The sequence below is a fragment of the Urocitellus parryii genome, chromosome 9, assembly GCF_045843805.1.
Source record: "Urocitellus parryii isolate mUroPar1 chromosome 9, mUroPar1.hap1, whole genome shotgun sequence".
Taxonomy (NCBI): domain Eukaryota; kingdom Metazoa; phylum Chordata; class Mammalia; order Rodentia; family Sciuridae; genus Urocitellus; species Urocitellus parryii.
In genome coordinates this window covers 44,691,896-44,707,792 of record NC_135539.1, presented here as the reverse complement: position 1 = coordinate 44,707,792, position 15,897 = coordinate 44,691,896, and the positions used below count along the sequence as shown (strand labels likewise).

Sequence of the window (15,897 nt, the reverse complement as noted above, 5' to 3'; positions counted from 1 at the left end):
TCTAGACAGATTTAGGACTCACTGAGTATATAGGAGTTGACCATGCAGAGAGAGAGCACATCATAGACCATTCTGAAACACCTTAAATAGGCACCTTTCTATGTAATCTATGATCTTAATTACAGTCAGCTTCCTTCATCATGAAGCACAAGGTTTGACATTCTACCTTGAATTAAAAAAGAAATTCAGACTTGAAATTATTGCCTCCATATTAATTTATTTGAAGCATAATGATTACATTAAACCTTACTGTGTAGTCTCAGGCAAAAAGATTGTTGGTAAGGAATGTAGCATCAGCCCTACCATTTCAACTGAAAGATCTAGATGATGACAGGTTATAAAATTGACTTACCCCAAAGTAACAACAAGTTTAATATCAACTTGGAAAAAATAATGTTAACATCAAAAAGACTTTGAAAGTTGTAAAGCAATCATCTTTTGACTGTCAAAAAAAGTAGTAAAGAGGTAAGACATAAAAGAGGTAACATTCTTGGGGGTTTTTTGGGGTGGGGTGGGGTGGGTTCTTTTTTTGTCTTTTTGGGAACTGGAGGTCGAATCCAGGATTTTGCAAATGCAAGGCAGACACTTTGCCACTGAGCTACATCCCAACCCAACATTCTTAATATATAAAGAAAAATTTTAATTGTAATAACCAAAGCAGAATACATGAGAGGAACAGACAACATGAGCTAGTGCGCACGCGTGCACACACACACACACACACACACACATACACACACACACATTTAAAAATACCCATTAAACATATAAAAAGATACTCAACTTTATTTTTAATAAAAAACATAAATTAAAGCTACTGTTGGTGAGTCTTAGGGGAAATAGGTACTTATTAATCACTTGTGGGAATAGAAAAATGGTGCAGTTCCTTTGGAGGGGAATTGAGCATTCTCTTACATATAAGTACATACTTTTTTCCTTAGCAATCCCATTCCTGAGAATTTACTCTGAAGATGCACCCGTAAAATACAGGAAAAAGAGGGGGAAACACTTGCATATACACCAGATTCTCTGTTGAGGTGTTTTTTATAATGATAAAAAGTTAGAAATAACGTAATTGCCATATGAAGATTGGCTGAATAAACTATGATACATAGGATACTGTAGAAAATAATTCAGAAAATCTCCATGAACTAATGAGTGATTTTTCAAAATATATTATTAGCAGAATTTATCAAGATAGTTCACATTAGCAGATTAAGGGGAAAGATTTCATAATGTTGTCAACAATGCAGAAAAAGTTTTCAGTTAAGTTTGAAATACAGCCTTGATTTTAAACAATTCTTGGCAAAGGACAGAAAAACATCCTTAACTTGATAAAACATGGCTACATGACATTTACAGCCCAAAATTGTTTAATGATGAATTTGAACAAAACAAGAGTGTCTATTACTTCTTTTCATCAGCATTGTTTTGGAAGCCCTAGCTACTGCACTAGGACAAGAAAACTGAAATATAAAAGGGGGGATGTTCTTTATTTGCATATTTATGAATATATAGAGAATATGCAAAAAAACTATTCATAACTCATTAATAAGATGATGTGGTTCCTGGATATAAAATCTGTACAGACAAATCAATTCTAACAAGTAATAGTTGCTTAAAAAATGAACTATTATAATATTTATAGTAGTATTAAATAATATCAAGGACCTTATTATAAATTCAACAAAAGAAATATAACAATTTTATGTAGAAAATAAACCTTTGTTGAAAGAAATAAAAGAATATCAAAAGGAAAAGGAAACTGGAACAATCTTGAAATTAGGGAAAAAGATGGAAGAGTGACTTAATAATTGTTATGGTTGGTGAGATGTTAAATTGTACATTCTCTTTTACTTTTTTCATTTCTCTCAATTGAATTGTTTATGAGAATGCATTTTATAAAAACAGTGAAGTCATTATTCTTTTTTTTCATTTGTTCATAATAGGTATTCTTGACATTAGATTTATTTGGACTAATTATAAATGCATGGAATATAATTTGCTCCAATTCAGTCCCTTCACCCTCCCCATCCTCCCTCCCACTGTTCCCTTTCATCCACTTTACTGATCTATTTACATTTTTTAAAATTAGTATCTTATAGATATTCAAAATGATGAGTTTCATTATAGTATATTCACATATGTGCATTGGAAAGTTAGTTTGGGTTTATTCCACAGTTTTTCCCTACCCACTCCCCATTCCCTTCTTTTTCTTTTACTGATTTTATTTTTTTTAAATACACGACAATGGAGTCTATTACAATTTTTATTACACATATAGAGCACAATTTTTTATATCTTTGTATAAAGTATGTTCATGCCAATTCACGTTATACATGTACTTGCTTTTTTGCATTACAATTCTTATTACACATATATACCACAATTTTTCATATCTCTGTATATAAAGTAGGTTGACACCCAATTTGTGTCTTCAGACATGTACTTTGGATAATGATGTCCATCAATCACATTCATTCCACATTCATTAGGAGGCTAATCCCCTGCCTCCTCCCTTTCCCTCACTCCCCTCTTCCCTATCTAGAATCCAACTATTCATCCCATGTTCCTCCTCCCTACCCTATTATGAGTCAGCCTCCTTATATCAGAGAAAACATTTGGCATTTGTTTTTTGGGGATTGGCTAACTTCACTTAGCATTATCTTCTCCAACTCCATCCATTTACCTGTAAATGCCATGATTTTATTCTCTTTTAAAAAAGTTCATTGAGTGTAATATATCACATTTTTAAAAATCCATTCATCCACTGAAGGGCATGTAGGTTGGCTCCAGTTTAGCTATTGTGAATTGTGCTGCTATAAACATTGATGTGGCTGTGTCCCTGTAGTATGTTGTTTTTAAGTCCTTTGGGTATAGTCCAAGGAGAGGAATAGCTCAGTCAAATGGTGGTTCCATTCCCAGATTACCAAAGAATCTCCATACTGCTTTCCAGATTGGCTGCACCAATTTGCAGTCCCACCAGCAATGTATGAGTGTGCCTTTTTCCCCACATCCTTGCCAACACTTATTGTTGTTTGTCTTCATAATAGCTGCCATTCTGACTATAGTTGTATCTTAGTTTTGATTTACATTTCTCTGATTGCTAGAGATGTTGAAAATTTTTTCATATATTTGTTGATTGATTGTATATCCTCTTCTGAGAAGTGTTTGTTCAAGTCCTTGACCCATTTTTTGATTGGGTTACTTGTTTTTTGTCAGGGCTTAGCTTTTTGAGTTCTTTATAAACCCTAGAGAGTAGTGCTCTATCTGATGTGTGAGGGGTAAAGATTTTCTCCCAGGATGTAGGCTCCCTGTTCACCTCACGGATTGTTTCTTTTGCTGAGAAAAAACTTTTTAGTTTGAATCCATCCCATTAATTGCTTCCTGGTTTTAATTCTTGTGCCATAGGAGTCTTATTAAGTAAGTTGGGGCCTAACACACATGATGAAGATTAGGGCCTACTTTTTTCTTCTGTTAGATGCAGAGTCTCTGGCTTAATTCCTAGGTCCTTGATCCATTTTGAGTTAAGTTTTGTGCATGGTGAGAGTTATGAGTTTAATTTCATTTTGTTGCATATAGATTTCCAGTTTTCCCAGCACCATTTGTTGAAAATGCTATCTTTACTCCAGTGCATGTTTTTGGCACCTTTGTCTAAAATAAGATAATTGTAATTTTGTGGGTTAGTCTCTGTGTCCTCTATTTTGTACCATTGGTCTACCAGTCTGTTTTAGTGCCAATACCATGCTGTTTTTGTTACTGTTGCTCTGTAGTATAGTTTAAGGTCTCATATAGCGATACCACCTACTTCACTCTTCCTGCTAAGGATTTCTTTAGCTATTCTTGGTCTCTTATTTTTCCAGATGAATTTCATGATTGCTTTTTCTATTTCTATGAGGAATGCCATTGAGATTCTGATTGGAATTGCATTAAATCTATATAGTGCTTTTGGTAGTATGGTCATTTTGATAATATTTTGATTTGAATTAACTTCAAACTTTTGAATTGAAGTGGGTAGGATAGTACCAGATTGCTTTGAAAGGAGATTGGATCAGTTATGATCTGTCTTATAGGCTGTTCCTTAGAGCTGGCCTAAATTCACCCTCATCTGATAGTTCTACTTAGAAATAGTGTGCCTTAATCAGATCAATATCTTATATGGGAGTGTTCCCCAGATTGTAGCTGTGATTTTTTTCCAGATGACCAGATTGTTTTTCTGAAAGTGAGCACATTTTTAGTCATGTTGATTAGTTGTTCTACATCACATTGCTATTGTTTCTAGGGTTAACATTAATGATTCTAGGGTTAACATTAAAACCATCTCTCTCAGAATAATTACAAATTTTTGGGTGGTTTACGTCTTCTAAATCATGTCATCTAAAAATAATTGAGATGCTAATGAGATACTGCAGGAACAACTGCTGTTTTTCTGACAACTGATTGTGAAACCTTAAAACCTGCATACCTTGTCTTTATAAAGTGATGAGTATGCAAAATCTGGAAAGATATTCTATTTTTTTAATATAGGTAGATATGACTGCCATTTATTTCCTATTTAGATATATTGACATTCATATGAAAATATGCAGGTCATTAACCTATTATAATTTCACTATTTACATTACTTTTAACTTGAGACATAAATAAAACTTTCATAGTACACAAGGTGGATATTTGATACACAGAACATAAAGATTTGTGAGGAGCTTTTTTGTGGGTTACATGTAGAACCCACGTATTTTAATATTCACTATTTTAAATGAACAATGCATGAAGGGAATGCAATACTTGGCCTATTTTTAAACTAGTGTAAAACCTAATGATACCATCCGTTTGCTTTTTAAAACGAATAATAGTTATTTTAGCCCTTGCACTTCAAGAGATCTAGTCTTTAATTTTTCAGTTGTCTGTTAGGTCAGTTTTGTTTACTAGATGAATGTTAACAAAACTATATGAGCCTGAAAGAATTATCAACCAAATTTAGTCTTTTCTTTCATCTGGATTGGGTTAATTTCACAAGTACAAAAATAGTTCAGTCTACAGTAGTTCTAGGAAATGAAGAATTTGCCTTAATAAAATGTTCACTCAACTGAAACTCTGAGTAGTCAAAATTTCCAGACTGTAAACTTCTCAAGAGAAGGGCCTCATCTTCTCCATGTCATGTAAACTTTCCAAGGTGCTTGGCAGCACTCTGTACCCTGTGGAATACTCAGTACCTTTTTGTTTGATGTTACTGATGTTTGATGTTGCTCCCTTAAAATCTACTATTAAAATGTAGCAAAACTGATACATTGTTCTTTCTGTTTTCTCATACTATAAAACATGTATATCAAAGTGATAATTTAAAAAAAAACCTTTTTTTTTGGTTGTAGATGGACATAGTACCTTTATATTTATATGTGGTGCTGAGGATCAAACCCAGTGCCTCACATGCAACCCCAGCCCCTCAAAGTGATAATTTATATGAAGAAACATTTAGCATCCTTCACATAAGAATGCTTTTTTAACCTCTATTTATTTATGTGGCCCTGAGGATTAAACCCAGGGCCTTGCCTGTGCTAGGCAAGTACTCTACCACTGAGCCACAACCCCAGCTGCCACCAAAGAATGGGGTTATATGGAAAAAAAGGATGCTTTGTATGAATGTCTGTTTCATCAGCATTAAACAAACTTAAATTGAACATTGTCATCAGCTTAGCTTTAATTAAGATATGAATGACCAAACCTCCCCCCCCAAAAAAGGTGATTTTATCTTGAAGCAATTAACACAAAGCAATCTGTATCTCACAAATTAGTTGTTTAAATTTACTTTCTAGTGTGGGAGGGGATGAGTCACTGGACAATAATTACAACTATAGCAGTAATACTTTCAGGTTGAAACACTACTGCTTCACAAATGAAATGATTTTAGTAACTAAATTCAAACACAATTTGCTGGAGAGGACTTCTAAAACTTTTGATACAAAAGTATAATTGAATCAAGGGACAGTATTCTCTACACAACCTGTATGTGGGCAGCTACCTTGGGCTTTGCTACAGAAGTGGTACAATCAGATGGATGTAAGGAGAGGCAACTATGGGTGGGTTCAGAACTGCTCAGATAAACTACATAGAACGCATTATAACTTACTAATAGAATAAATACAAAAAAAGGCTTTAGAGGGAAAACTACTGTTGCTTTGAATAAAATAATAAATCTGCCTTTCCTTGAAAATCTATCTTCCTAGCTGACATCATCACCTTTATTTAAATGCTATTTTAAAATTAGGAGTTATAGTAACTTCAGCATTGCCTTGTGTCCTGTAGAGGTTGAAAGATACATTCAAAATGTGTTTGTGACTTAAATTTTATTTTACATGGTTAAAAATGGCATAAGCTATTATATGGTTTTCCTCTTACACACAGCTGCTGCTTCTAATATTAAATGGAGGTTATGTAGATTGAATTCTTCCTAAAGGACTCAAATTCTTTTTGATTCTGAGTTATCTTCAGTAGTTTAGAGATTTTGTTTCACACTGAAGCTTTTGCCCCTATTTTGAGAATACTTAGGGGACATAAAAAGAACAATGGTATGTTATGTTCTAGGTTTCAACAATCCTATTACTTTCTAGAATTTAAAAGAATGGAAGAATCTGGTCTAGCAGTAAGCAAAAGTACCAGGCTTTTATAATTTTATTTAAATCTTAAACCTCTTTAAAATGTACTGTTAAAATTGCCGTAATTAAAATTACAGTTCTGGAGAGCTAGTTCTTAGAAACATTGTTTTAAAGACAGTAGTTACAGATTCAGGACTTGCTTTAATTGATTTTTAAATAAAATATATTTGAGTATCTATCAAAAAAAAGAATTTAATTCAGCCCATAGTTGCTGATTAAAGACATTATAAGCCTTAGAGTTTCATTCATTCTTAGAGGATTATACTTTTCTAATTTTTTTTATCATATTCCTTGAAAATCAGTGGCAAGGTATGGGAAAGAGAAGAGTGTGTTGTGTACATTTTTAAAAAGAAATTTCCTAATTTTTTATAGACACAACATACCACCTTATATTTTACTGTTATAATGCAATAATGGCAAAAGCAGTAGAACTCCAGGTCAAACAACTCTTGCTACCAATGTAAACTCATTCTCAGAAAACCATTCTCACATGGACAGTGGTTAGAAAAAAGTACATGAATGTGCTACAAAAATAGAGCCACAAGACTTCTCACAAGTAAAAGAAATCCTTTGTAGAAGTCCACAGTTGACCAAGGTCCAGCCTCCTTAACAGTGAGCAACAGGGAATATGCTGACAAGTCACCATCTTCAGTTCTGAGAGTGAGTTGACATGCTTCCCCAATGGCACAAAGTCTCATGACGATCCAATGAATCAACAGACACTTGGGAAATATTAATAAACATTTTTTATGAACTATTACAACAAAGAACTTCAGCAAGAAGGAAAATGAAGTTTATGATCTTTGAGTAAAAATTTTTAGTGTAACAGTCTCTGCGACCAGATATTGAAAGAGAAAAAAAATCAAGCTTATAAAACACCATTTCTCTGTTATCAACTGGAATACACTAAAAATAGGATAATGGAAATACATGTTCTTAAAGCATTTCCACAGGAAATGTCCATAATTATGACATTCTAAATCATTTAGCAATTGTATATGCTACATTAACTAAAACAAATGTATTCCTTATTGCACATTTTAAAATTGGAAGGATACTCTAGCTTAAGTGGGGGATATTTAGGGGGAAAATATTTTGGCTCAAAATGTATACTGCACCAAGGCAGCTTCATTCTAAAAACATAAACCATTTAAAATAAACTTTTATATTTTGAAGCCAATAATCCTTTAACTTGATGAATAGTTTATAGTCCATTTTCTGACTAAGTGTCAAAGGTTAATTTTATGGGCCCTGTTTTAAGGCCTGTGAACAGCCCTCACTAATCTGAGAATTAGGTGTAGGTGGAGGTTCATCTTTAAAGCCTGAAGGCATTAAGTCTTTTGCAGCAGGTGGTGGCCCATAGTCTTGGGGACCATGAGTTGGAGGTGGTAATGGGGCACCAGGAATGAAGTACTCTCTTGGGCCAAATGAGCCTAAAGGTCTAAATGGTGCTGGTGCGGGTCCTGGAAAAAAATCACGAGGGTCAAAAGGCAAATCCCATTTTCCAGGTGGAACACCTGGTGCATATTCTCTGAAGCCTATTGGTGGACGCATACCAGGACCTGGAAAATAAAAAGGAAGTTATGTAAATACCCAGAAATTTCTGAACTAGGGTGATTTCAAGTATGTTAATATAGTCTTTAATTTCTCCCAAGCCTAGAACATCAACTGGTGAACATCCTGACTTGCCAGATGAGGCAAACTGAGATGGAACAAGTTTAGTTATAGCCTTTGACCAACCAGCCATGAAGCAACATATTAAGGATTTAAACATGGCTCTACCTAGCTCCAGGCTTGTCTTTTTTCTTTCCCTACTATATAATTGCAGAATTATTTCTATCTCACAAGAGCTCCATTTATATTTGGAAGTACTATATTACCATGACAAGATGATAGATCATGAAATAAGAACTTTACTACATCAAAGAAATATTGATAAAAGGAAATTCCACTATAATTACTGTATCCATTAAAAATTCATGAAGTATTTCAGCATGGACTTTACACATGCCATCAGAATCAAGGTGCATGCCCTCCTGAAAAAGGCCTTCCAAAGCCACCTAATTAAATCAGCAATATTTATTAGGTCACTGTTAAATCTTCCTCTTTAACACTTCCCTCTGACTTTTCTCAAGGTAAGGAGGGTTTGACTTTTCTATATTCTATAACCTACTGCTTATGCTTCCATTATGGGTGATTACAAACTTTATGTTATAGGATTTTCATATCTGTGACAAAATTTTAAGTTATGGCATGTGTCTCATCCACCTTTCCATCTATTGCAGTGCATATCAACAGATTTTCAACAAACATCTGCAGAAGTAATATTTCTGGCTTTTCTGTATATAGCCCCTTATCCTTGTCTATGAGAGATAGCTATTGCCTATCTCAGTATAAGATTATGTAGTGTCCCATATGTCCCAGAAAACTGGAGGAAAAGTTAAAATGTACTCAGCTTTATCCTTTCATTGTTAAGACCTGAGATAGCAACCAACTGTTTTAGCAAGCAATAGAAATGAAAGATGAATGTGATTTATAAGTCAATCACTACTGTTCAGATCATCATACCAAACGGTGGAGGAATTGGCCGAGGCCCAAAAGGCCCACCAAGCTGACGTGGCGGTCCATACCAAATGGGAGGTGGTGGAGGCCGTCCCATCGGGGGTCCCATGAAGGGTACCCCTGAGAAAGGAGGGGGCCCTTTCATAGCCATATGAACCTGCAATTTAAGATTTGAAAGCAGTTAAAAGTTTTAAAATTCCTATGTATTAAGACAAAGTACCAACACCGATAAAAGCTAAAACCCAAAACAGGCACCTGTCCAGAGAACACCATCAGTGCAACAAAACTACCCACCCCTCCTGTGTATTCCCACCGACAGCTTACAGAAGTTGGAAGGATGCCACAAGAGGGAGCAGTTTGTTACTGATTATATCTGCACAGGAAAGGGAAAGGCAAGAGGACTGGCAGAGGTTATTAACAGAGGTGATTTCTGACCAGTATGTCATGCTGTATTCACTACAATCTATTTCAAAGGGAGTCCCCCCCTCCCCATCACTTCCCTTTCATCACAATAGCTCATTACTTCCATATTAAGAATGAACAGAATAAAATGAAAAATCCATTCTCTACCCATGTAATAATAGCTACTATTCAGAGTATCTTCAGTAAGTCTTTCATATATTATTCAACCTCTGAGATCTTTAAGTAGACTGTCTTATTTTAAATAAGAGGGAACAAAAGCAAACGGAATATCATAATTTGTTGAAGGCCACACTGCATATTAAAGGAACTCAATCCCAGGTTTGCCTCCAAGCCATGCTTTTCCCACCTCTACTCCTCTCTAACAATGGGTCTTTGCTCTCTTTTAAATCTTCTACTACAAAGGGATTTGGGGTCTTATCTAAGGTGCCCTTAGATTTCTCTAGAGATGTATATTCCTGGAATATATATACACTGTAACTTGAGAAGTATTTTCCATCACAGTGCTATATACACAAATTAGGAAGACAAGGCTTTAATATTTACTTTCCTTTACTGTACACCATTTGAGATATTGATTTATCATTTCCTATGAGTAGTGGGTTTGAAACTAAACAATTAAAAATTTATTTTATTATAGAGCTGCAGAAGACCTACCGGATATAATAGCAACACAGTTACAAGAGAATACACTTATGTGAACAAATGAGACCATTTCTTGGGACTGGCTCAAGAGGTCATTTCAGATGATCATTGTTTCACTGAAACAGTATTTCACTTTCAGAAAATCTGATACCAATCTAATTCAAATCACTCAAAATAGGGTTTGCACAAATGAAGGAATTCTTAAATAACATTCTTCCAAACAAAAATAAAAATGATGAATTATGTAATTTATAATGAATTTACTTTGCCTTAGAACATTCAACACAAAATACCATATAAAGTTAGAGTGATAACTTTTCACATTCTATAGTTCATTATAGTTGTACACACTTAAGCAACATTCCCAAGTTAATGAGAAAAGTAAGCTCAATATTGCATGCAGTTTAAAGCAAACAAGTTAGTGTCATGCTCTGAATATCCTTCCCAGAAATGCACAGAATAAAACCCAATTCAGGTCTCAACCTCTAAATACTTACTCCTACTGGATGCTCAGTCAAAGAAGTAATTGTGGAGACTGAGGGGGTCTCAGGTTCTTGGGGAACAGTTTGCTTTTTAAGAAACAAATGGGATAGTACAAATAGAACACAAAGAAGGATAAAGCAAAGAGCAAGTACTGTAGGAAAGCTACATGTTCCTGCATGACCACATGATTCACAGTAACTACAGAACTTACCTCGCCCTCATTCGTCACCTTAGCTGGAGAAGAACTTCTGGAGCTGCTGTTCATGTGAGCTGGACCACATCCTGGGTCTGTTAGAGATCAAAGAATGGATTCAGACTTAATCCTAACATGAAAAGAATAAAAATCATCCATCCACAATTACAGATTCTTTGAAGTTACTTGGTCCCTTTACCAGAGGCAACGGGTTTCCCAGATGCCTCAGAAGACCAGTACGAGGTAAAGCTCCATCCATTGACCCTTGGGAAAGAAAGACCAGAGCCCTTGTATGTATTTTTCAGAAGAAATAAATCACTGGTGGACAGGTCAGGATTCAACAATAACTAGAAAGCAACATGAAAAATGGGTTGCCCAGGGGTTGGGGTCATAGCTCAGTTGTAGAGTGTTTGCCTAGCATGTGTGAGGCACTGGGTTTGATTCTCAGCACACATTTAAAAAATAAAGAAAGATATCATGTCCATCTACAATTAAAAATATTTTTTTTTAAAAAATGGGTTGCCCAATATGTAAATCACAATTTATGAAGAGACTTAAGTAAAATAAAGAACTGCCTTGGGTTGATAGAACAGCAGATTAATAAGTACTGGTCCTAAACTTTAAGCTATAGACATGAAGTATGTGTAGGCTGGCTTTTCTTTAGTCTGTATAACCTGACTTCCAATCTTACCAAGACTACAGTCCTATTTAGAATTGGAAATAAGACTCAGTATTTCATGTTGGAAATATGTATGCTACATAAAGTTTAAGGCTACTTTTATAATATTTGGGAAAGGAACACCATAGAGATTTAATTTAAAGATAAAGGTTTACACTTCACAGTGTAAAATTTAAAAGAAAAAAACAATACAGGGACCTCCAGGAAAAAAAAAATGTTTTCTAGAACAGATTTTACAGAAAACATTCACTAAGATAAAGTAAGAAATTATCTTCTATATATTGTACAGGCCCAAATTCTATGTTTTCATTAGAATATTCAAAAGGGAAAAAAAAACCCAAAACCTTGAAGTAGTTTACTATAAAGCAACATGTGAATGCTCACCAAATCCGTTTCTAGGCATATCTTTTTGATTAAGAGTAGCAGAAGGAGGTCTCTCAGCTGGCTCTGCTGTCACTGGAGGGGAACATTCTCCACCACTCACAGGGGATGGACCAAAAGAGCCATTATGGCTCAGTGGACCTAAAGACAACAATGCCATGTTACTACTTTAAGGCAGCTTTCTCACTGACACCAACCCTCGCCTCCCGCTTTAGCAAATCATTCAGATTATTTCATAACCATTACACACAGAAGTAAAAAGTAATTTACATACATTCTGCACCAAGAAATAAAATAGCTCCTTTTACAAAGTGCCCCCTACCTCTCCGAGGAGGATTTTGTAAATTTGGTCTTCCCGGCATAGGTTTTACAATCACGGGTTCATCTTGCCGCACTGCCATCTTTTGGGTCATTTCCAATAGTCTTGAATATTGAGAAAGAATGGGCTGAATTATGAAACAGCAATCTATTCCTTCATAGATAATGTCTAGCATAACCTTAAAACACTATAAAACATATAGTAAGATATCAAAATCACATACTTCTGTCTCAAATTAGCAGCTTCCCTTTTCTCTTCAGCTACAGCTCTTTCTGCAGAACGAGCTTTGAGCTTTTAAAGAGAAAATATTCAAATTCAGTTGCGGTAGGCTATGCACAAAATAAAGAAAAGGGGGAAAAAATCTTACCCAATTATCATGAGCTTTCTTCTCATGCATAGCAATCTGAAAAAGACAACACATTAAAAAATATGTTTTTAGGGACTCATTATAATAGCCTATAATTGTCTGTATTAGATATCAAAGAATTCTGCAACTACAGGACAATATTAATTACTACCTGGTTTTTAAATGAGCGCTCCGTTTTCTGTAATTCTTCTTCCATCTCTTCAATTCTCCGCCTAAGAATTACAACAATTGAATAACATTTGAAACATTCTGACCATTTTCCCTTTATTCCATCAACTGTACTTTTAAAGACTTTATCATACATAAGAAAAACATTTCTATAGTTATATGAATCCAGTGTGATCAAAACTAATACTACAGGCCAGGTGCAATGCCACATGCCAGTAATCCCAATGATTGGGAAGCTGAGGCAGGAGGATCATAAGTTCGAGGTCAGTCTCAGCAATTAAGTTGGAACCTATGCAACTGAGACCCTGTCTCAAAGTAAAAAAAAATGTCTAAGGATGTAGCTTAGTAGTAAAGCACCAAAAATAAATAAATAAATAAATAAATAGATAAAAACCTAATACTAATAACTTCTTTATCATTTAATTGCTAGAGATTCTGAATGATAAATTATAATTTCCTTAACTGTTCATCAGTGTGTTCTCAAGTAATTCTGCTAGAAATATCTTCCTCCTTAAAACTTTTTTTCTTTTTTTCAAATTATATCCATAGAAGATTTCCAAGGTCTAGCAAATGCCACATTTTTGTGGGTCTTGATAAATCACACAGCAAACTGATTTCTTAAAGAATTACTACAACATACAAATCCCCCAGAACTTGTTGCATTGACCAAGTTCCCTATGGTCTTGCCCATTAGGTATAAGTAAATTTTTGTTAACATTTTTCATTTGTTAAGTTGAAATTTATTTTTTCTCCTGTGTGAATTGAATTTATTCATATCCTCTCGTTATTTATACTTACATGCTATTTTCTTCTATCTACATAATGTAAAAAAAGATTAAAAAGAAAGCTAACACTAGTTCATTAGACATTGACACCCTCCTTTAGAAACTGAACTCACTTGTAATTTTTAACTTCCTGTACAGAGGAAACCACCTTTTCATCTGCATCTGACAGCCGCTGCTCTTTTTCTAGTCTCTCATATTCTTCTTGGCTTAGTTTCCTAAAATAAAGCCAGTTATCAAATCCAAAGTTTCTCTTTGTGAATATCACTTCCCACAATTCTATAAAATGCTTAGGCACATAAAATAGAAATTCAAACCTGCAATTTCGTAAATCAAACTCTGGCAAATCACTTACATTTTCTAACTTCTCCTCTTAATTCTCTACTTACCAGTAAATAAAATAAATGTGAAAACAATATGTGCCCCAAGGGCAAGTCTCCTGTGTGTAAGATAATAAAAACTCACTTTACTTCAATGTGGAAGATCAGGACTGATCAACCTAACATAATTAAACATATTAGGATAAAGCAGGGGATAATTCTTTTCTCGTTTCTGCCATGGGTAGGACACTAAGTATATCTTTGTCATGGGGGAACTCTTCTCAATCCAAGACTGGTACCATAATAAAGATATAGTCAGTCAAAGAAAAAATCTTCTAGAATATGTCTTTTAGCTATGCAATTTACCACAGAACATTTTTCACACTTTAGATATCTATTTCAAAAGAATTGTAATTAAGCAAAAAGACCAATCTGAGTTTTGATAATGTCTGTCAACCAGAAAAAGAAGCCAAACTGACCCACAATCAGAGTATTATCTACTGACAAGTTTTAACTCTGATCATGAAACTCAAGATGTTCATCTACTGAGACAAAGGTAGACACATTTAATGATTTAAAAAATACTATTTTCTGCTATCCTTGTACTACCCTCTTTAGCCATAGTTCCAATTCAAAAGATAATTAACTTGAAACTTAATTTTCCATAAATCAGAAGAACTATAGTAAAAAAGGATTATTGATACCAAATAGAAAAAGGGGATTATATATTCTTATATAGCTTCTCATTTAATTCTTCAGCAAGTATTTTATGAGTGGCTATAATATACTAGTTACCTTGTAAGATGCTAAAGAATAAAAGAGTTCACTGTTTCAGGTATAAATGATGCCTAAAGGAATATAATAATTTTCCCCACTGGCTTAAGAAGGAATATGGAGAAAACTAAATCTTGAAGGACAGAGAGAATTTTGTTTCCAATTATCAAAGAGTTAGTCTGAGGAGCACTAAGAAAAATCAAAATATCTTTATAAGAATATAAAATTGTGTTTGAAGGGATCCAAGCTAAAAAGGCAGTGGAGATATATGGATGTGGCCAAGATCCATTAGAAAAAGGAATCTCAGAATTACAAGTAAGGTTGGCACTTTAAGGTACTTTTCTCCTAGGTTTACCCACATATTGAAGATAACACAAAGATATAATGAGTCTGAACTAAGCCTTCATCCAATTCTTGGGCTTAGAGGAAAAAAAGAAGTGTTTGGGGCTACAAATAAAGGGACCCTTAATAAAAGCCCTAGCCTTTGAGTTTAGATTAGAAAATACTGCACACTTAAGTGATGAACAGGCAAAAAATCCAAAAGGAATAATACTGAAACATTGAAAAGACAAGTCATTTTTGAATTATCTTAATTGCTGACTAAGTTTAAAGTGACAATCTTACTCAAGTAACCTCAACACTTTTCTATAAGAAGATAACTTCATCTTAGTCCTCAAATTTCATCTATAATTATCACAACAATGTTAGCCAATCAAAACTGACCAGGCACTCCATAAGACAAAATTCTGTGAGAAAAAATACCACAGAAAAGGAAACCACCTAATGGGGTTATCTGCACATGTTTTAAAATCACTGTGCTTTATACAGTCAAAAAAGTAAAGTCAAGATTATGAATTTCAGGGCTGGGAATATAGCTTAGTTGGTAGAGTGCTGCCTTGCATGCACAAGACTCTGAGTTCAAACCCACCACCACAAAAGAGGAAAAAAAAAGATTATGAATTTTGTCAAAGGATTAGAAACTATAAAACCAAGAAAAGGTTGGGTGTGGTGACCTACCTACAGTCGAAGATACTCAGGAGGCAGAGGCAGAATGATGAGATTAAAGATAGCTTGGAAAGCAGTAAGACACTAGTCCCTTATGAGAAAGAGCAAGGAGTCTGGGGAGGTAGCTCAATAGTAGAGCACAT

The 15,897-nt window shown here is 34.5% G+C and overlaps 1 protein-coding gene across 5 annotated transcripts in view; it reads right to left on the bottom strand.

Annotated features, from left to right (window-relative positions):
- Positions 1 to 7,384: 7,384 nt before the first annotated feature.
- Positions 7,385 to 15,897, bottom strand: part of LOC144256943 (transport and Golgi organization protein 1 homolog) — an 88,195-nt gene continuing 79,682 nt past the window's right edge. For 4 of the 5 annotated variants that reach the window (XM_077802840.1, XM_077802844.1, XM_077802841.1 and 1 more), the window contains 10 exons: positions 13,772 to 13,873; positions 12,857 to 12,917; positions 12,706 to 12,741; positions 12,562 to 12,629; positions 12,342 to 12,442; positions 12,023 to 12,160; positions 10,978 to 11,054; positions 10,781 to 10,852; positions 9,225 to 9,375; positions 7,385 to 8,218 (listed from right to left, as the gene is read on the bottom strand). In XM_077802840.1, coding sequence (XP_077658966.1) covers positions 7,899 to 8,218; positions 9,225 to 9,375; positions 10,781 to 10,852; positions 10,978 to 11,054; positions 12,023 to 12,160; positions 12,342 to 12,442; positions 12,562 to 12,629; positions 12,706 to 12,741; positions 12,857 to 12,917; positions 13,772 to 13,873 — 1,126 coding nt within the window. In that variant the 3' untranslated portion in view covers positions 7,385 to 7,898. The remainder of the gene's footprint in view (positions 8,219 to 9,224; positions 9,376 to 10,780; positions 10,853 to 10,977; positions 11,055 to 12,022; positions 12,161 to 12,341; positions 12,443 to 12,561; positions 12,630 to 12,705; positions 12,742 to 12,856; positions 12,918 to 13,771; positions 13,874 to 15,897) is intronic. The other variant, XM_077802845.1, reaches the window with a different exon arrangement.